This window comes from Nerophis ophidion, linkage group LG26 (genome assembly GCF_033978795.1).
Source record: "Nerophis ophidion isolate RoL-2023_Sa linkage group LG26, RoL_Noph_v1.0, whole genome shotgun sequence".
In the NCBI taxonomy this organism is placed as follows: Eukaryota; Metazoa; Chordata; class Actinopteri; order Syngnathiformes; family Syngnathidae; genus Nerophis; species Nerophis ophidion.
In genome coordinates this window covers 22118694-22140730 of record NC_084636.1, presented here as the reverse complement: position 1 = coordinate 22140730, position 22037 = coordinate 22118694, and the positions used below count along the sequence as shown (strand labels likewise).

Genomic DNA, 22037 nt, shown 5'->3' with positions numbered 1-22037 from the left:
TAACATATTATGGTAAGAGTCATTCAAATAACTATAACATATGGAAAATGCTATAAGTTTACCATACAATCTGTCACTCCTAATTGCTAAATCCCCTGAAATCTTATACGTCTAATCTTTTACGTGAATGAGCGAAATAATATTATTTGATATTTTACGGTAATGTGTTTAAAATTTCACACATAAGTCGCTCCTGAGTATAAGTCACACCCCTGGCCAAACTATGAAAAAAACTGTGATTTATACTCCGAAAAATACGGTAATTTAGTCATCTAATTAGTTAATATGGTCATCTAATTAGTTACTATGGTCATCTAATTAGTTACTTTGGTCACTATGAAATATCTCAGATTGTCGGTGGGGGTTTTTTTTTTACCCTCTGTGGGCATTTTGGTTGTGTTTTGGATGATTGTAAAATATGTTGTCAATATTCAGTATTTTATCCTTGATAGTTAATATTGTAAATTCCACATTCTTTATTGTTATGTACACACTGGATGACTCATTCAATAAAAAAAAAAAGGCATATTCCATTCCTTTTTTTAAGGCGGTATGTCATAACGTTTTTAGCTTTCAATCATTATTGTGAGGTTTTGTATTAGTGTTCCTGAAAGTACATATACGGGCCCCCAGACACACTTTTTTTTATACAAATCTGGCCCCCCGAGTAAAATAATTGCCTAGGCCTGCCCGAGAAGATGCACTTATAATAATATAACAAAAATAATAATGGTGTATTTATACCATTCCTATCATCCACTGACTATAGTCATACGTCAATCAGCTAATCTCTACTTTACATTCTGAAGTATGGATGTACAATATGAAAATGTCATTGTGAGCAAAATTATAATGGTTATCATTATTATTGCGATATTGTTGAATTTGCTCAGAAAGTACTTATACACACACTCACACTAAAACGTTTTAACCAAGTTGTACTTTTTTAAAAATGTCTAATATAAATAGACACACAATATACGTTTTGGGCAAAATAAGCATTAAATAATGTTCTGGCTTTTTAAGAGTCATGATATTATTTGAGTGTTTGAATATGTTTATCTTATTCCATTTACATTTCTAAAAGTTTCTAAAAAAAATCAGTGTGAAAGATTGACAAAATATTATTGAGGAAGGCAAATTGAGTGTTCACTTGGCCTTATTTCTGGTTGACTTGACATCGCCCGAGTTCACTTTCTGTTAATCATGTTGTTAAAAAAAAAAACCGTTTGTATCGTATTTCTTTGGATATTCATTGATCACTTTGTACTAAGACAGCAAGCACAACTTATAGGTTGAATGTACACAATTGAACATCCTAGTTTCTCAAATAGCAATATGTTTATGCAAGTTTATATTGAGGTATGTCGTTTCTACACATGTAAAAGACGATAAAGAGCATTGTACTCCGTCCATCCATCCATTTTCTACTGCTTGTCCCTTTCAGGGTCACGGGTGGTGCTGCATTCGTGCGGAAGGCGGGATACACCCTGGACAAGTCGCCAGCTCATCACCAGGCCAACACAGACAGACAACAAACTCATGTTAGCGTTTAGGCTGGCTAACAAGCCAGCACTAGTCAGTCTGTGAGTTTATCAAAAAGTGTAGCCCGAATGCAGCTGAGATAGGCTCCAGCACCCCCCGCGACCCAAAATGGGACAAGCGGTAGAAATGGAAGGACGGATGGATAGTTATCAGTCACGGTTTTTTTAACGGTTTAATTTAAAACAGTAAAAAGTAACTGCCGGGAGTTTTATTGCGGTTAGAATTATTAGCCTTTGTTGTTACATCCCCACTCTCAATCAGTGATTCTCAACCTTTTTTCAGTGATGTACCCCCCTGTGAACATTTTTTTAATTCAAGTACCCCCTAATCAGAGCAAAGCACTTTTGGTCGAAAAAAAGCGATAAAAAAGTAAAATACAGCACTATGTCATCAGTTTCTGATTCATTAAATTGTATAACAGTGCAAAATATTGCTCATTTGTAGTGGTCTTTCTTGAACTATTTGGAAAAAAAGATATAAAAATAACTTAAAACTTGTTAAAAAATAAACAAGTGATTCAATTATAAATAAAGATTTCTAGACATAGAAGTAATTAGGGCTGCGAATCTTTGGTGTCCCACGATTCGATTCAATATCGATTCTTGAGGTCACGATTCGATAATATATCGATTTTTTCGATTCAACGCGATTCTCGATTCAAAAGCGATATTTTTCTGATTCAAAATGATTCTGTATTCTTTCAATACATAGGATTTTAGCAGGATCTACCCCAGTCTGCTGACATGCTAGCAGAGTAGTAGCTTTTTGTAAAAAGCTTTTATAATTGTAAATGACAATGTTTTATCAACTGATTGCAATAATGTACATTTGTTTTAACTATTAAACGAACCAAAAATATGACTTATTTTATCTTTGTGAAAATATTGGACGCAGTGTGTTGTCAAGCTTATGAGATGCAATGCAAGTGTAAGCCTATGTGACACTATTGTTCTTTTTTATTTTTATAAATGTCTTATGATAATGTCAGTGAGGGACTTTTTAATCACTGCTATGGTGAAATTATAAATAATATTGATACTGTTGTTGATAATATTCATTTTTGTTTCACTACTTTTGGTTTGTTCTGTGTCGTGTTTGTGTCTCCTCAATTGCTCTGTTTATTGCAGTTCTGAGTGTTGCTGGGTCACGTTTGGTTTTGGAATTGGATTGCATTGTTATGGTATGTCTGTGTATTGTTTTGTTGAATTTATAAAAAAAAAAGTAATAATAATAATAATAAAAATTTATTTTTTTTAAAATGAGAATCGATTCTGAATCGCACAACGTGAGAATCGTGATTCGTATTCGAATCGATTTTTTCCCACACCCCTAGAAATAATCAACTTAAAGTGCCCTCTTTGGGGATTGTAATAGAGATCTATCTGGATTCATGAACTTAATTCTAAACAGTTTTTCACAAAAAAAAAATCTTTAACATCAATATTTACGGAACATGTACACAAACAATCTAGCTGTCAACACTGAATATTGCAATGTTGCATTTCTTTTCACAGTTTATGAACTTCAATTCATATTTTGTTGACGTATTATTCAATAAATATATTTATTAAGGATTTTTGAATTGTTGCTATTTTTAGAATATTTAAAAAAAATCTCACGTACCCCTTAGCAAACCTTCAAGTACCCCCGGGGGTACGCGTACCCCCATTTGAGAACCACTGCTCTAAATTAAAAGGAAAACCTGACAGATTGATAATATTATCTAAAGGGGAACTGCACTTTTTTCGGAATTTTGCCTATCGCTCACAATCATAATGAGAGACAAAAAGATGGATGTATTTTCTTCATGAATTCAAACTAATAAATAAAAGTCAACTTACAATGAAGTCAATTGGAGGTCCTCTATTCCGCCCATAAAGCCCTCTGAATAGCCATCCAAAAACCGCCAACAATACTCCATTTACATTTTCTGACTTGCTTATTAACCAAGTATTAGTGATATTTTTTTTATTATAAGCGCTAACACAAACTACTTATAGCGACTCCGTGTTCAGAGAGCTAAATAGTTTGTGTTTCTATATTGACATCAGTGGCTGGTGAGCTGCTTTCTTGCTTCTGAGCTTGTGAAAGTTTATTCTGATCATAAATGTCTTGCACCTTGAGAATAGAAGGATGAGGACATAATCTGACGAATTTGTCAACGTTGGCATCCAATTTAGACTAGAATGCCTAGTTTGAGGAGTATGAGTTCATCCATCAATTTTCTACCGCTTATTCCCTTCAGGGTCGCGGGGGGCGCTGGAGCCCATCTCAGCTGCATTTCGGCGGAAGGCGGTGTACACCCTGGACAAGTCGCCACCTCATCGCAGGGCCAACACAGATTGACAGACAACATACACACTCACATTCACACACTAGGGCCAATTTAGGGTTGCCAATCAGCCTATCCCCAAGTGGACGTCTTTGGAGGTGGGAGGAAGCCGGAGTACCCGAAGGAAACCCACACAGTCATGGGGAGAACATGCAAACTCCACACAGAAAGACCCCAAGCCCGGGGATCGAACCCAGGACCTTTGTATTGTGAGGCCCATGCACTAACCCCTGTCCCACTGTGCTGCCTGGATTATGAGTTTATCTAAAAGAAATTACATCCACATCCCATAGGTCGGCATCACAGTGACAGCAGACATTGTACAGTAAGTGATGTTTTATTATGTTTGTTGAATTTAATTTCCCCTCGGGGATCAATATAGTATTTCTGATTTCTGATTTCTGACCCTCATGATCTCTGCAGTGATTAGTAATCAGTGAGACTGTAAACAATGTGATGCATTTGTGAAATGAGTGTGCCCCGTGTGCTTAAAATGAGCAATATACATAAATATAACTTGTTACTTTTGGCTGTGCCTGTTACTAGATTACATATATACTTACAGGTTGTATATAAAACATTGCTGTTTGGTTGTTTCATGTAAGCGTTTTAAGGGCAGAAAAGATCAAGCAACTCCGATAGGCTCCATTGTAAACTGACTTTAGCTGACATTTATTCACAACTTACAATGCATTAAAAAAAAGAAAAATGAGTGCTTGGCTTATATAAGGATTGTGAATGACAGGCAACATTTTAAAAAAAGAAGTGAGGTTCACTTTAAGTTAATAATGACAGTCAATCAATCATCCATCCATCCATTTCCTACCGCTTATTCCCTTTTGGGGTCGCGGGGGGCGCTAGCGCCTATCTCAGCTACAATCGGGCGGAAGGCGGGGTACAATCAATGTTTATTTACATAGCCCTAAATCACAAATGTCTCAAAGGACTGTACAAACCACTACGACTACGACATCCTCGGAAGAACCCACATAAGGGCAAGGAAATCTCACACCCAGTGGGCAAGGAGAACTCACACCCGGTGGGACGCCAGTGACAATGATGACTATGAGAACCTTGGAGAGGACCTCATATGTGGGCAACCCCCCCACCCTCTAGGGGACCGAAAGCAATGGATGTCGAGCGGCTCTAACATGATACTGTGAAAGTTCAATCCATAGTGGCTCCAACACAGCCGCGAGAGTTCAGTTCAAAGCGGATCCAAGACAGCAGCGAGAGTCCCGTCTACAGGAGACCATCCCAAGCGGAGTCGGATCAGCATCGTAGAGATGTCCCCAACCGATACACAGGCGAGCGGTCCATCCTAGGTCCCGACGAGCGGTCCATCCTGGGTCCCGACGAGCGGTCCATCCTGGGTCCCGACGAGCGGTCCATCCTGGGTCCCAACTCTGGACAGCCAGTACTTCATCCATGGTAATCGGACCGGACCCCCTCCACAAGGGAGGGGGAGACAGAGAAGAAAAAGAAAAGAAGCGGCAGATCAACTGGTCTAAAAAGGAGGTCTATTTAAAGGCTAGAGTATTCAAATGAGTTTTAAGGTGAGACGTAAATGCTTCTACTAGGTTCTAAGAACTCCCGCTTATTAGTGATTCCCAGAACCCAAAAACAGTCTGTGATCTATAGAGCGTTTTCTATTCGGGGTCCAGTACTCTGGAATGCCCTCCTGGTAACAGTTAGAGATGCTACCTCAGCTGAAGCATTTAAGTCCCATCTTAAAATTCATTGGTAGACACTACCCTTTAAATAGATCCCCCTTTTAGACCAGTTGATCTGCCGTCTGTTTTTTGTTCCGCCCCCTCTCCAGTGTGGAGAGTTTATTAAGTGACCACAGATGTTCAAAGTCTGGACCATCTGTGCATCAGTTAGGGACGTCTCTGCGCTCCTGACCTGTCTCCACTCAAGATAGACCCCTTTAGGAATCTTGTGTGTGGGGTATCAGAATTTGGAGCTACGGCCCTGCTGAATACCATTAAAATTAGGAGTGAGCACACCAAGCCTGCATGCCTGAGAGAAGGATCAGGTGGTTGGTATTACAGCCAGAGGCAAGTGCAATTCCTAAGAGTCATGAGAAAATCCTCAGTAATAACTGGACTTGTTTGATCTACACGGACGGCTAGGATCAGGTGTTTAAATGTAATCACATGGCCTTCACCAAGTTGTTGTTGTGCGTGTGTGTGTGTGTGTGTGTGTGTGTGTGTGTGCTTATATTTCTACCCTTCTTGAGACATCAACAAGGAAAATTACCTTCAATATGAGGACCGGTGACAAAGATAGGACTGAAATCATGGTCCCAGTATGGAAAACCTTTGCATCTAATATGGGAGCCAAATACGAGAGTCCGTGAACATTGCTCCAAAGTCAGGATTTTTTGTTGATTTAATGTGCATAAAAAAGTAAACATTGACAGGTACTAAGGCAGTAATGTATGATAAAACAAGGTAAAGAAGGACTTCCCTGTTCACCCCCCCAAAAAACGCCAGGTGAACAGCTGATTTTACAACTTCCGGTGCTGACGTAACACAACCCGCGTCCCATATGTGACCATAGGATGAACAAATACACTACGGTACTAAGACTATAGTGGCCATTAACAGTTAGCTTCTACAGCTGGGTTGCACAAAGTGCAGCACAGAGGCCATCTGTGGTTAGTGACTCGTTTGTCATCGGCCTTAAGCACATTACAAAAAAATTAAATTAGAGATCTCATTTGCACCCCTAGTGGTGAAATCTATCAAAATTAGGGAGGTCCTAAAGAGGTGGGCATTTTTCGGAGGTCTTAAGAAGGTAACAAGTACAAAAGTGTGTGTGTGTGTGTGTGTGTGTGTGTGTGTGTGTGTGTGTGTGTGTGTGTGTGTGTGTGTTCTTATATTTCTACCCTTCTTGAGACATCAACAAGGAAAAGTACCTTCCATATGAGGACCGGTGAACAAGTTAGGACCGACATCATGGTCCCAAAACGGAAAACCATTGCATCTAATAGGGAGCCAAATACTAGAGTCCGTGAACATTGCTCCAAAGTCAGGATTTTTTGTTGATTTAATGTGCATACAAAAGTAAACATTGACAGGTGCTAAGGCAGCAATATATGATAAAACAAGGTAAGGAAGGACTTACCTATTCATCCCCCTCAAAAAACGCCAGGTGAACAGCTGATTTTACAACTTCCGGCGCTGATGTCAGACAACCCGCGTCCCATATGTGACCATAGGATGAACAAATACACTCCGGTATTAAGACTATAATGGCCATCAACAGTTAGCTTCTACAGCTGGGTTGCCCAAAGTACGGCAGAGGGGCCATTTGTGGTCTGTGACTTGTTTGTCATCGGCCTTAAACACATTATAAAAAACAAAAAAATAGAGGTTGGTGGTGAAATCTATCAAAATTAGGGCAGTCCTAAAGAGGTGGGCATTTTTTAACAAATACAACAATGCGTGCATGTGTGTGTGTGTTCTTGTATTTCTACCCTTCTTGAGACTTCAACAAGGAAAAGTAGCTTCCATGAGGACCGATGAACAAGTTAGGACCGAAATCATGGTCCCAATACGGAAAACCATTGCATCTAATACAGAATGTCTCATTTGCACCACTGGTGGTGAAATCTATCACAATTTGGGTGGTCCCAAAAAGCAGGGAATTTTCAAATTGACTGTGTGTCGGTTTTAAAAGTGCTCCCCCTCTGGTCAACATATGAAATAACAAGTGTGTGTAAGAAATTGAAATGTGCCCATTATGGCCAAAATTTATTTAAAAAAACTAAAAAAATATGTATAGAGACATACTGTAATAACTAGAAGTAAATAATTAACATTATAAACCAATTACAAACAAAAAAAAAAAAAAAGGAAAAGCAGTGTTTTCTCAATGTGTCGACTTTTTTTCTTATAAAATTGGGAACAATTTCTCATATTCTTTCTGTTTCTGTAATATTGCCGTATTTTCTTTAAAAATTATTACTATATGTAAAATGATCCCCATTTTAAAGCAAAATGGTGACATTTGTCAGACAGCATTCCGACTTTTATCACAATATTGCCAATTTTTGTGTTGTTCTTGTAAAATAGTGACATTTTTTGAGCAAAATTACGACATTTATCGTCATAATTTTGCCAAATAAAATTAAGATTATTATTATGGTATTGCCAACATTTTAAAGTTTTCTTATACAATTGTGACTTTTGTTGAGAAAAATTACGATTATTTTAATAAAATTGCCGAAATGTTAAGCTTTTCTAGGATTGTGACTATTATTGAGTAAAATTCCAACTATAATCATAATATTGCACAAATGTTCAGGGTTTTTTTGTAAAATTTGGACTTTCATTTGAGTAAAATTACAACTTTTATTTGTTAAGCATTTAAGTCCCATCTTAAAACTCATTTGTATACTCTGGCCTTTAAATGGACCCCCCATTTAGACAAGTTGATCTGCCGTCTCTTTTCTGCTCTGTCCCCCTCTCACACAATAGGTTACCACAGATGATGCGCTAGCTGTTCAAAGTCGGGACCCGGGGTGGACCACTCATCTGTGCATCAGTTGGTTACGTCTCTGCACTGCTGGCCTGTCTCCATTCAAGATGACCCCCTGCTGGACTGGACTCTCACACTATTAAGTCGATCCACTCGACGTCCATCGCACTGGTGACCCTGGGGGAGTGACCGTGCCAGCAACCAGAGGGTTCTTGGTTCGATCCCTAGTTTCTACCAACTTCGCCACGTCCGTTGTGTCCTCGAGCAGACTCTCACACTATTAACTAGATCCACTCGACGTCCATCGCGCTGGTCACCCTGGGGGAGTGATCGCGCCAGCAACCAGAGGGTTCCTGGTTCGATCCCTAGTTTCTAACAACCTCGTCACGTCCGTTGTGTCCTTGAGCAAGACACTTCACCCTTGCTCCTGATGGGTCATGGTTAGCACCTTGCATGGCAGCTACCGCCATCAGTGTGTGAATGTGTGTGTGAATGGGTGAACTTGGACATTGTGTCAAAGTGCTTTGAGTACCTTGAAGGTAGAAAAGCGCTATACAAGAATAACTTGATCTGCAGTCCCCTCCAAGGTTTCTCACTGTAGCCCAGTGGGTTGAGTTTTTCCTTGCCCTGATGTGGGATCTGAGCCGAGAACATCATTGTGGCCTGTGCAGCCCTTTCAGACACTTGTGATTTAGGGCTATATAAATAAAATGTGATTGATTGATGGAGTGATTGATGATTATAATACTAGAGGTAGGCATTTTTCTGAGCTTTCAAGAAGGTAACAAATACAAAAATGTGTGTGTGTGTGTTTTGAAATCCACATGTTTTTCCACTTTGAGGCTGTTAAAAGTCTGTTTGTTGGAAAGAAACAACATCTGATGTAGCAATAAGTGGCAATCTATTAAAGCCATGCATGTTCTAAACCAGTGGTTCTCAAATGGGGGTACGCGTACCCCTGGGGGTACTTGAAGGTATGCCAAGGGGTAAGTGAGATTTTTTTTTAAATATTCTAAAAAATAGCAACAATTCAAAAATCCTTTATAAATATATTTATTGAATAATACTTCAACAAAATATGAATACAAGTTCATAAACTGTGAACAGAAATACAACAATGCAATATTCAGTGTTGACAGCTAGATTTTTTTGTGGACATGTTCCATAAATATTGATGTTAAAGATTTCTTTTTCTGCGAAGAAATGTTTAGAAGGAAGTTCATGAATCCAGATGGATCCCTATTACAATCCCAAAAGAGGCCCTTTTAAGTTGATGATTACTTGTATGTGTAGAAATCTTTATTCATAATTGAATTACTTGTTTATTTTTCAACAAGTTTTTAGTTATTTTTATATATTTTTTTCTCCAAATAGTTCCATAAAGACCACTACAAATGAACAATATTTTGCACTGTTATACAATTGAAAAAATCCGAAACTGATGACATAGTGCTGTATTTTACTTCTTTATCTCTTTTTTTCAACCAAAAATGCTTTACTCTGATTAGGGGGTACTTGAATTTAAAAAAATGTTCACAGGGGGTACATCAATGAAAAAAGGTTGAGAACCACTGTTCCAAACAATTAACATTAATTGTCTTTTTTTTTGTAATTGAAAACATTGCAAAGGTGTATTTTTAATATCACATGTTTAAGAACTTTAAATTGAGAGTAAATAGAAGCAGGGTTACTCACGCCTTGTCTTGTGCATGACTTGTGTTCATGTTGCACATGAACAAAGTCCACCAAAAGCTTAAAGCCGTCAAGAACTGCAGCATTTTCTGCCCCACGAAATATCCTGCGTGTGCCAAAGAAAAGGGGGATCCTCGTCCTGGTGTCCTGTAAGTGAAATTGAGTTCTTAAGAGCCTCTTCTTCAGTCTATGAAGTGTTCGTCATCAGTCCTCTCCCATGTGTCTCCTTCTTCTCTTCTTCTCCCGCCCCGGCTCGCTTCTCTCATATTTCACCATTACAAATTGTCAAAGCGTCCTCCCACTTCGCCGTGCGATCAAAAAAAAAAAAAAGAAAGGTTTAGCATTAAGGTCCACGCTGTTGTTGTTTTTGGACGGATAGAGGGGGGGGGGGGAGCCCGGGCTGGGGTCGCTCAAGCTCGGTTCTTCTCGGTTTGACTGCCCGGAACTGACTGACTGGCTGGAGCTTGGTTTACTTTAATATGCACTTTTTTATTTATTTTTTTACACCTTCCCATTGTTCTGGTCGTGTAATATAGCGATATGCTGCCTTGCAATGACGGTGTAAATTCAACTATTTTAGTAAAAATAAAAAATAAATTTAAAAAAAGTGCTCGCGAGTTTATGTAGTCGTTGGTTAGCGACTACATAAGGGCGGTTCTCTGCTGCCCCCAAGCGGCCAGAGGACGATAGTGCAACTCTTAGAGCTGGGGTCGGGCAACCCAAAATGTTGAAAGAGCCATATCGGACCAAAAATACAACAACAAAAAATCTGTCTGGAGCTGCAAAAAATGTAAAGCCTGATACACTATATTTCCAAAAGTATTTGGCCACCAATCTAAATGATCATAATCAGGTGTCCTAATCCAGGGGTCACCAACCTTTTTGAAACCAAGAGCTACTTCTTGGGTATTGATTAATGCGAAGGGCTACCAGTTTGATACACACTTAAAAATTGCCTGAAATAGCCCAATTTTCTCAATTGACCATTAATATATATATATATATAAAATGGGTATTTCTGTCTGTCATTCCGTCGTACATTTTTTGTCCTTTTACGGAAGGTTTTTATAGAATATAAATGATGGAAAAAAAACACTTAATTGAACGGTTTAAAAGAGGAGAAAACAGGAAAAAAAATAATAATAATAACTTTTGAAACATAGTTTATCTTCAATTTCAACACTTTAAAATTCTAAATTCAACCGAAAAAAAAGTAGAGAAAAACTAGCTAATTCGAATCTTTTTGAAAAAATTAAAAAAAGAATTTATGGAACATAATTAGTAATTTTTCCTGATTAAGATTAATGTTGGAATTTTGATGACATGTTTTAAATAGGTTAAAATCCAATCTGCATTTTGTTAGAATATAAAACAAATTGGACTAAGCTATATTTCTAATAAAGACAAATCATTATTTCTTCTAGATTTTCCAGAACAAAAATTTGAAAAGAAATTCTAAAGACTTTGAAATAAGATTTAAATTTGATTCTAAAAAATTTCTAGATTTGCCAGAATAACTTTTTGGAATTTTAATCATAAGTTTGAAGAAATATTTCACACATATTCTTCGTCGAAAAAACAGAAGCTAAAAGAATGTATTCATTATTCTTTACAATAAAAAAAAAAAAATACTTGAACATTGATTTAAATTGTCAGGAAAGAAGAGGAAGGAATTTAAAAGGTAAAAAGGTAAATGTGTTTAAAAATTATAAAATCATTTTTAAGGTTGTATTTTTTCTCTAAAATGGTCTTTCTGTAAGTTATAAGAGGCAAAGTAAAAAAAAAAACATGAATTTATTTAAACAAGTGAAGACCAAGTCTTTAAAAATATTTTCTTGGATTTTCAAATTCTATTTGAGTTTTGTCCCTCTTAGAATTAAAAATGTCGAGCAAAGCGAGACCAGCTTGCTAGTAAATAAATACAATTTTAAAAACAGAGGCAGCTCACTGGTAAGTGCTGCTATTTTTAGAACAGGCCAGCGGGCTACTCATCTGGTCCTTACGGGCTACCTGGTGCCTGGTGACCCCTGTCCTAATCACTTGGCCCGGCCACAGGTGTGTAAAATCAAATGTGTTACACAAACTTAGTAATTATGAAAAACATCAACAGTTTTAACACATATATGTTCTGGTAAACCACTAATGGTAACACAAGCTATCCAATGGTGTTCTTGTTATATTTTTTATTTGAAAAATGTTACCGTGAGCAAGTTACAAGCAGGTTTTTAGGAGCTGCTTGCAGGCGGTATAGCTCGGTTGGTAGAGCGGCCATGCCAGCAACTTGAGGGTTGCAGGTTCAATCCCCGCTTCTGCCATCCGAGTCACTGCCGTTGAGTCCTTGGGCAAGACACTTTATCCACCTGCTCCCAGTGCCACCCACACTGGTTTAAATGTAAAAATTAGATATTGGGTTTCACTATGTTAAGCACTTTGAGTCACTAGAGAAAAAGTGCTATTCACTTCACAGATGCAATCCATTTTGCCCACGTTTAATACATCAGCTTTATGTGTGCTATAAAGCTTGCACTTGTTTTAGTACACACAAACATTTAGTATATCAGGCCCATACTACACAATATGAATTTTCCTCAAGTCTTCTGAGGGTGACGTCAGCAGTCCCGCCCACATTTTGGAGCAAATTGTTCAAAAAACAAGCTACAAAAGTTCAAAAACAAGCCTAAAATACACTACATTGCCAAAAGTATTTTTGCCACCCATCCAAATGATGAGAATTAGGTGTCCTAAAAAAATCAAGCACTTAGGCATGGATACTGTTTCTACAAACATTGGTGAAAAATGGGCCGCGCTCAGTGATTTCCAGCGTGGAACTTTCATAGGATGCCACTTGTGCAACAAATCCAGTCGTGAAATTTCCTGGCTCCTAAATATTCCAAAGTCATTTTGTTTATTATAAGAAAATGGAAGAGTTTGGTGGGCAGCACGGTTGAACTGGGGTTAGTGCATGGTCCTCACAATACGAAGGTCCCGAATTGTCCTGGGTTCAATCCCGGGCTCGGGATCTTTCTGTGTGGAGTTTGCATGTTCTCCCCGGGACTGCGTGGGTTCCCTCCGGGTACTTCGGCTTCCTCCCATCGCCAAACAAATGCACTTGTGGATAGGCAGATTGGCAACACTAAATTGGCCCTAGTGTGTGAATGTGAATGTTGTCTGTCTATCTCTGTTGGCCCTGCGATGAGGTGGCGACTTGTCCAGAGTGTACACCGTCATCCTCCCGAATGCAGCTGAGATAGGCTCCAGCGACCCTGAACGGGACAAGCGGTAGAAAATGGATGGATGGAAGAGTTTGGTAACAACAGAAAATTGGTCTGAAATACCGTCTCAAAATGATTTATTGAAAAACATACTACTATTCACTTGCATTCCACAAATAAGAACACGGATGCACCAACATACTCCAGCAGGTATACATTCCCTCTAGGCTAAAAATACAATTTATATTAAACGGTGCTGTAAAATATTTACAGTGGGGCAAAAAAGTATTTAGTCAGCCACCGATTGTGCAAATTCTCCCACTTAAAATGTTGACAGAGGTCTGTAATTTTCATCATAGGTACACTTCAACTGTGAGAGATGGAATCCAGGAATTCACATTGTAGGAATTTTAAAGAATTTATTTGTAAATTATGGTGGAAAATAAGTACGTGATCAACCATTCAAAGCTGTCACTGATGGAAAGAGGTTTTGGCTCAAAATCTCACAATACACGGCCCCATTCCTTCTTTCCTTAACACGGATCAATCGGCCTGTCCCCTTTGCAGAAAAACAGCCCCAAAGTATGATGTTTCCACCCCTATGCTTCAAAGTAGGTATGGTGTTCTTGGGATGCAACTCAGTATTCTTCTTCCTCCAAACACGACGAGTTGAGTTTATACCAAAAAGTTATATTTTGGTTTCATCTGACCACATGACATTCTCCCAATCCTCTGCTGTATCATCCATGTATCCATTTTGGTATAAACTCAACTCATGGTGTTTGGAGGAAGAAGAATACTGAGTTGCATCCCATCAACACCATATCTACTGTGAAGCATGGGGGGTGGAAACATCATACTTTGGGGCTGTTTTTCTGCTAAGGGGACAGGACGATTGATCCGTGTTAAGGAAAGAATGAATGCGGCCATGTATTGTGAGATTTTGAGCCAAAACCTCCTTCCATCAGTGAGAGCTTTGAATGGTTGACAAAATACTTATTTTCCACCATAATTTACAAATAAATTCTTTAAAATTCCTGGATTATTTTTCACCTTCTGTCTCTCACAGTTGAAGTGTACCTATGAAGAAAATTACAGACCTCTGTCATCATTTTAAGTGGGAGAACTTGCACAATCGGTGGCTGACTAAATACTTTTTTGCCCCACTGTATCCCTCTACCATTTACAAAAGTAATTATTAATGGTTGTAGGTGACAGTGGTGCAGACAATCTTTATGCCATTATACCAATATGGTTTGCTAAGAACAATTTTAGAATGCTCTTAGAATGATGTCCAAACTATTGCAACTTCAGTCACTTGTAAAATGCATGAGTACCTGAGCAGAAAGCATTCCAACTACTTCATTTCAGTCGAGTACAGCCATGAACAATATTTCCAATGGTGAGGTCTTTCAGTTTATTCTCCAAAACATTGTGAAAAACAGGACAGCTTAATTTTCCCTGTTCCGGCTCAGAGAAAGCAGCCTTGGAGAACGCCACCTGATTCTCCTGATTGACCTCCACCCCGTATGTCTGACAGAGAACTGTGGTGAGAGAATTGTCCAAAAATAGGAGTTTGGAGAGAATATCAAGGGGGAAGCGACAGTTCCTGCTGTTGCAGCCGTGGCTGTAAATCAGCAGTAGGTCCTTACGGCTCGCCATCAGGTGACGGTGCAGAGCGCAGCCCTGCAGGAAGGTGAGCCTGCTGGCCAGTCGCAGTAGACGCACGGGGTTCCGCTCCAGAAAGGCCCGGTGGATGGAGAGCGCGAGCGCGACGGCGGGGGAGCGGCGGACCTGTGTTGGGAGCTTCATGATGTGCTGCGCGGCCTGGAATGAACCTTGTAGTGAAGGATGACACATTGTGTTTATTACAACTGCCTCTCTGGACACACACAATAGGACCTCTCAAGACGTACATTTTAGAGTCCAGCCGTAATTCTCTGGTTCAATAAATTACCAAAGCATTTCCGGACTATAAGGCACACTTAAAATCCTTTTTCCCTTTCAAAACTCAAAAGTACGCCTTATAAACTTACAGAATAATTCTGGTTTTGCATACCGACCTCGAATCAATTTTATTTGGTACATGGTGTAATGATAAGTGTGACCAGTAGATGGCAGTCAAACATAAGATATACGTGTAGACTGCAGTATGATGGCAATATGACTCAAGTGAACAACACCAAGATTTTATAAGTTCCATTGAAAATATGAACATTACACACGGCGCTCAAAATTATATCAAAATGTTTTAGTACGACTTTGGTAGGCTTTGACGTCGCACCGCTTGATGGATTGTCGGCACATTAAACATACAAGTATTGTTATGGTGTGTGTATGAGGTAAGGCATTATCTGGCGTTTTGTTTCGCAATATTATGCAAAAGCAACTTTTCTTACCTTCTGGTACCTGCTGTTATAAAGTACCAATGATTGTCTCTCACGCACGCACGCACGCACGCACGCACGCACGCACGCACGCACGCACACACACACACACACAGTAGGTGTGGTGAGATTATCCTCTGCACTTGACCCATCGACCATCACCTGGGGGTGAGGGGAGCAGTGAGCAGCAGCAGTGGCCATGCCCGGGAATCATTTGGGGGCTTAACCCCCAATTCCAAACCTTGATGCTGAGTGCCAAGCAGGGAGGTCTGTATTTGGGATCTGCATAAATCCTGAAAAATTGCGCGAGTCCGCCTTTGTAGTCTGTGGTGACACCGTAGTTGATGAGCTTTTTCTTTTTCTCTATCTTCTTGTTATTGGACATTCATCTGACGCTGTTGTAATTTCTAATATAAAGAAGTGTAAAGTCCTTACTTATATCCGTCAGTAAACTCGCCATGAAAGTGCTAAAACACACCGGTGTAGTGAACTTACGTTATTCACCCAAGGAACTTTAGTTATTAGAGAGTTCCTGTCAGACAGTTTTTCACCGGACACATTTCCGGCCTTTTTGTTGTTTACGGATGAAGAGATACAGCTCCGTTATTCATTTAAGCTCTAAAGGCCTTAGTGGCCACATGCGTGGACAGCACCTTTTAGCTCTTATTTCCAAAATTGTGTACACTACTAAATTGGGGTCTTATGCCGACATATAGACACTTATACTGCTCTATGGTGGGGTCACAAGAGTATAACATACAATGGAATTTGGAAAAAAAAATTGTGAAAATAAAAATTTGCATGTTACTACACATGAAGTACACGTTTGTGTACTTATGGACTAGGTACATCACATCAAAAGATGATTTTTAGGTTTTTTTTCTAATTAGGGTCTGATAAGCCCAAATAGCAAAGACAAATAAACATGTAAACAAACAGCTTGAGCCTTAAGAAGTGAAGTAAAGTCTGAATGTCATTAAAACAGTTAGCGCCATCTTCCACTCATGTCCTTGCACGCTACACCGCTACAACAAAGATGACGGGGAGAAGGCGCTGTCAAAGGCGAGCCACGTAAATAAGGCGCATCCGGAAACAACTGTCAGAAAGTGGCTTGAAGATGATCTGTAAAACAATCTATGCAAAATTTTGACCAGAGAACCACCATTACATGTTATGTAGACCACGAGTAGGTGATTTACATTTAGAAAAAAAGAATAATAATATGACCCCTTTAATGCGCCCTATAATGCGGTGCGACTTTTGTATGAAAATAAACCTGACTAGAACCGCTCATCGGCAGTGCGCCATATGGTCTGGAAAATACAGGACTACTAAAAGAGAAGTTGTACAGTATGTTCACTATCCTATTTAATTTGATTGAAATGTTCTTTGAGTGCAATAAGAAACATACGTTTGATGTATCATAAGATTTTCAGTTAAAATAAAGTCAATAATTACACTTTTTGTGGTCCCCTTTACTTTGAAAAGTATCAAAATACCTGTTGGTACCGGTACCAAAACACTGGTGTAGGCAACCCTGTATGTAATGTTCCTAGAGGGTTAAGCTTTATTTTACTGGAGTTAACTTGTACTTTTATTATATGACATTTAGGAATTTTAAAATTGTACTTAACTTGAGAGGTGTTAATAATACTGAATATATTTATTATTGTTGTTGTAGTAGTTACAGCTATGTACAGCTCTTGTGTTGGAGGTTATTAGATTGTGCATGTGTACCAAATCAAAAACATCCATCCCATCCATCCATTTTCTACCGCTTGTCCCTTTTAGGGTCGCTGGAGCCTATCTCAGCTGCATTCGGGTGGAAGGCGGAGTACACCCTGGACAAGTCGCCACCTCATCGCAGGGCCAACACAGATAGACAACATTCACACTCACATCCACACAAACTGCACACAGTTAGATCCAGAGCCAGGGATTGAACTCAGGACTACTCAGGACCTTCATATTGTGAGGCACATGCACTAACCCCTGTTCCACCATGCTGCCCTAAGTTAAATATAAAAACTGCACAACCCACCTAAGTTATACAGCAAACTGAGAGCTTGGAATTCTTCTTGGTTGGCATGATGTGCCGTTCCTTGTGCGTAGCAGTCCAGCAGCCAGCTCAAGTTCTCCTGGAGGTGTGTGTCGTTGATACGTGGGTCGTAAAGTCGTAGAGGCTCACCACAAAGCCGGTAGGAGGCGTAGATGAGAAAGCGTACGGTCCGCTCTAAAATGGCAGTGCACTCCGGCCCGTGCACCCTTTGGATGATCATGTCCTGCTTGATGCTGCGCAGGCGGTCAAACACAAAGCTATACACCTGTTATACAATGTAAAAATGTTCAGTTAGTGTTTGTAGAATAACATGTTATTGGATGACTATGAACAGGTACTAGCCTCGGTCCAAGGACACAGGTGTGGATCAGCAGCAACCTCATCCATGAGGTAACACACAGTTTTTAACAACACAGCTGGAGGTCGGAGGTCAGCGGTGTTAGTGGCATCTTTCCCTGCCGCCGGTCTCGTATACTCCTTAACTGCGCGCAGGGGGTCAACCCGGGGTCGCCGGTCTTTCTCCGTGCCGGCCAGCATCTCGAAGCGGTGCAGACGGTTCTGGGTCTCCCGCTTTTGCAGTTCCGCAGCGGGACACATAGTCTGACAGATTCCTTTTGGTGTCGTTCCCTCTCCATGCTGCTCTGGCTTGATGTCTTCCTTCACTTGTCTTGTGGCAAATTTACCTCGGCCTCGCTCTCGACCAGGGTTCCGCCATCTTTTATCTCCTCCTCCTGGTGCATCCTTCCGAGGGCTATCGCGAGAGACACATAATTGATATAAAAAAAAAAAGCGTTTGATAAAACGTTCGATATATATATATATATATATAAATAGGTTTTTCTTTTTTAATCGGAAGAAACCGTAAAGAATGAAGCATGGTTATATACTGTAATATTGTACATGGTAATTGGGAATTCTTATACATCGTAGGGCTGGACGATATATCAATATATCGCGGGTGTGTCTCTGTGCGATATAGAAAATGACTATATCGTAATATTCAAGTATACGTTTTCACTAGAGATGCGCGGATAGGCAATCTACTAATAAAAGTTTCAATCAACCAATCATGTTCACATTATTTATTGACTGTATCTAAAATAGATAAAAATATATTTTTATTCAAATGAAGATATGAAATAATCCTAAATGAAATACAATGACTTGGTTTATTTTATTGTATATACTTGGTCATAAAATCAGTGCCATTTGAGTCGGTCCATAGGTTGCCTGTAGGGATTTTTAATGTCCAGCAGATGTCAGTATTTAGTGACGCAGTATCAATACAGTTTTGCAATGTGTCGAAACGATACATGAAGCCTCATCAACCCATCACTACTTATTTGGTTGTTACCATTTAGTGGTCAATTGTACGGCATATGTACTGTACTGTGCAATCTACTAATAAAAGTTTCAATCAATCAATCAATCAATCAACAGTGCGTATTCAGAGCGTATGTAAAAAAAAAAAAAAAAGATTAAAAAAAAATCCCGGTCCACAAGTATCTTCATTCACAACACCTTCTCTTAGATTTCCATGTTATGATACATGTGCAGACCATTTAGTGGTCAATTGTACGGGATATGTACTGAACTATGCAATCTACTAATAAAAGTTTCAATCAATCAATCATGTTAACATTATTTATTGACTGTATCTAAAATAGATAAAAATATATTTTTATTTAAATGAAGATATGAAACAATCCTAAATGAAATACAATGACTTGGTTTATATTATTGTATATACTAGGTCAGTGGTTCTCAACCTTTTTTCATTGATGTACCCCCTGTGAACATTTTTTTAATTCAAGTACCCCCTAATCAGAGCAAAGCATTTTTGGTTGAAAAAAAGAGATAAAGAAGTAAAACACAGCACTATGTCATCAGTTTCTGATTTATTAAATTGTATAACAGTGCAAAATATTGCTCATTTGTAGTGGTCTTTCTTGAACTAATTGGAAAAAATATATATAAAAATAACTAAAAACTACTTGAAAAGTACAACGTGATTGAATTATAAATAAAGAGTTCTACGCATAGAAGTAATCATCAACTTAAAGTGCCCTCTTAGGAGATTGTGATCTTGATTCATGAACTTAATTCTAACGATTTCTTCACAAAAAAAACAATCTTTAACTTCAATAATTATGGAACATGTCCACAAAAAAATCTAGCTGTCAACGCTGAATATTGCATTGTTGTATTGTTTTTCAGTTTATGAACTTACATTCATATTTTGTTGAAGTATTATTCAATAAATATATTTAGTAAGGATTTTTGATTTGTTGCTATTTTTAGAATATCCTAAAAAAAATCTCACGTACCCCTTGGCATATATTCAAGTACCCCCAGGGGTACGCGTACCCCCATTTGAGAACCACTGCACTAGGTCATAAAATCAGTGTCAGTTGAGTCCGTCCATAGGTTGCCTGTAGAGATTTTTTAATGTCCAGCAGATGTCAGTATTTAGTGACACAGTATTGACACAGTATCAAGACAGTTTTGCAATGATGAAGCCTCATCAACCCATCACCAGCCGGAGCTGGGGATCGAACCAGGAACTCTCCAGTGGCTGGCCCTACCACACGAGCCACGCCGTCCCCACTAACACCTTGCTATTTTAAACAACGAGCAGCTCAGCTCACCCTTCGCCTTATTTACTGTTTATTTGACCAGCAATTGGCTGGCAAATAAACAAGTTAGCAAGTTAGAAAGCTTTTTGATTGATTGATTGAAGCTTGTATTAGTAGATTACACAGTACAGTACAGTACATATTCCGTACAATTGACCACTAAATGGTAACACCCGAATACGTTTTTCCATTTGTTTAAGTCACAATGCATACGAACACAAAACAATAATGTCCGCTTATGTAAATAAGACAGTTGGTTGTATTAAAAACGTAAATGAGTGACAATAAAGGTGTAAACTTACGTGCTACGAGAAGGACGCTGGCAGTTCATCAGTAATATACTCTTCTTCTGTGCGATATACAGGCGTTTCGCCATCACTTAAAGCGTACACTGCCCCCTATCGGGAAAGAGTGTCACATCACCTCATTCGACGTAATGATACTAACGCAGTGGTTCTTAAAAAATCGAACCCTAGGGGTTCGGCGGAGGTCAAAACAATCTCGACTCATTGTGTAAATACAAACTTCTCCCTATCGGCAACAGCTGACTGATTTGCAGGTGTGTAATTTGTTTTGAGTTTATCCACTGTGTTGCTTTTGTTGTTTGAACAAGGTGACTGTTCATAGAGTATGTTCCCGTAGTGTCCAAATAATTTTAAATTTGACATGATCCATGGTCGGGATTATGGTTTTGTTATTTTTTTGGACTATTTTAGTTCCTGTTTGCGCTCCCTTGTTTTGTTTGGTTACCATGCCGACTTATGATCTGTCATGACGGAGGGGTCGCAGCTTACTGCGAGGTTTGTTCTCCCGGGATGCAAACGGACTATTCTGGACAAGGCTTGCAGGTAGGAACATATTTATTAATTTGATAAATCTTGGCAGGGCATGAGGTAAAAAAAAAAAAAAAAAAACTATGGCGTGAAACAAACACAAAACTGTGGCATGAAACAAACAAACATAAACTATGGCTCTGTCACGCCAAATTTCTTCCCTCTACAAAAACCTTCCCCCCCCCTCACCCATTTACATACGGGGCCATGATTTATACAGACGTTTTGTTAACGCTATGTTAATAAAATATAACGCTATATTATAAAAATACAGACGTTTTGTTAACGCTATATTATAAAAAAAAAAAAAAAATGTTTTACAAACACAAGCTATGGGATGACGCATTTACTTCCGGGGTCACGTTTCCTCTTATGTCATCCCATAGCTTGTGTTTGTAAATAGTTTTTAAAATGTTTTTATAATATAGCGTTAACAAAATGTCTGTATTTTCATAATATAGCATTATATTTTTATAATATAGCGTTAACAAAACGTCTGTATTTTTATAATATAGCGTTAACAAAACGTCTGTATTAATCATGACCCCGGAAGTTAATGGGAGGGGGGGGGTGTAGGGAGAAGAAATTTGGCGTGACAGCTTCGAACAAACACGAAACTGTGGCAAGAAGTAAACAAGACTTACGTGGACACGGCATGAATCGAGCAACGTGAACTGTGGTATCGCATGAAAACAAGCAATGACGCCAGGCCGACTGCCTGGCAAAGACAGGCTTGAATAAGGGTCTTGATTAGAAACGGGTGCGCTAGAGTCAGGTGAAAATCATAATTCAGCATGGCAACCAAACAAAAAAGGGAGCGCAAACAGGAACTAAGAGTCCAAAAACTAACAAA

The 22037-nt window shown here is 39.0% G+C and overlaps 2 protein-coding genes across 2 annotated transcripts in view; both read right to left on the bottom strand.

The window, feature by feature from the left end:
• cpamd8 (C3 and PZP like alpha-2-macroglobulin domain containing 8) overlaps window positions 1-10510 on the bottom strand; it is a 151788-nt gene extending 141278 nt beyond the window's left edge. Inside the window, exon 1 of the mRNA XM_061888885.1 lies at window positions 10061-10510. Within this exon, the coding sequence (XP_061744869.1) occupies window positions 10061-10143 (83 nt within the window). The 5' untranslated portion in view covers window positions 10144-10510. The remainder of the gene's footprint in view (window positions 1-10060) is intronic.
• A 3852-nt stretch (window positions 10511-14362) lies between these two features.
• sac3d1 (SAC3 domain containing 1) lies at window positions 14363-20775 on the bottom strand. Its single transcript, XM_061888130.1, has 4 exons — window positions 20654-20775; window positions 18058-18466; window positions 17698-17980; window positions 14363-15107 (listed from the first exon to the last, which is right to left on the bottom strand). Exons 1-4 carry the CDS (start codon window positions 20725-20727, stop codon window positions 14632-14634), a joined length of 1242 nt encoding a protein of 413 aa, XP_061744114.1. The 5' UTR covers window positions 20728-20775; the 3' UTR covers window positions 14363-14631.
• Between the last annotated feature and the right edge of the window lie 1262 nt (window positions 20776-22037).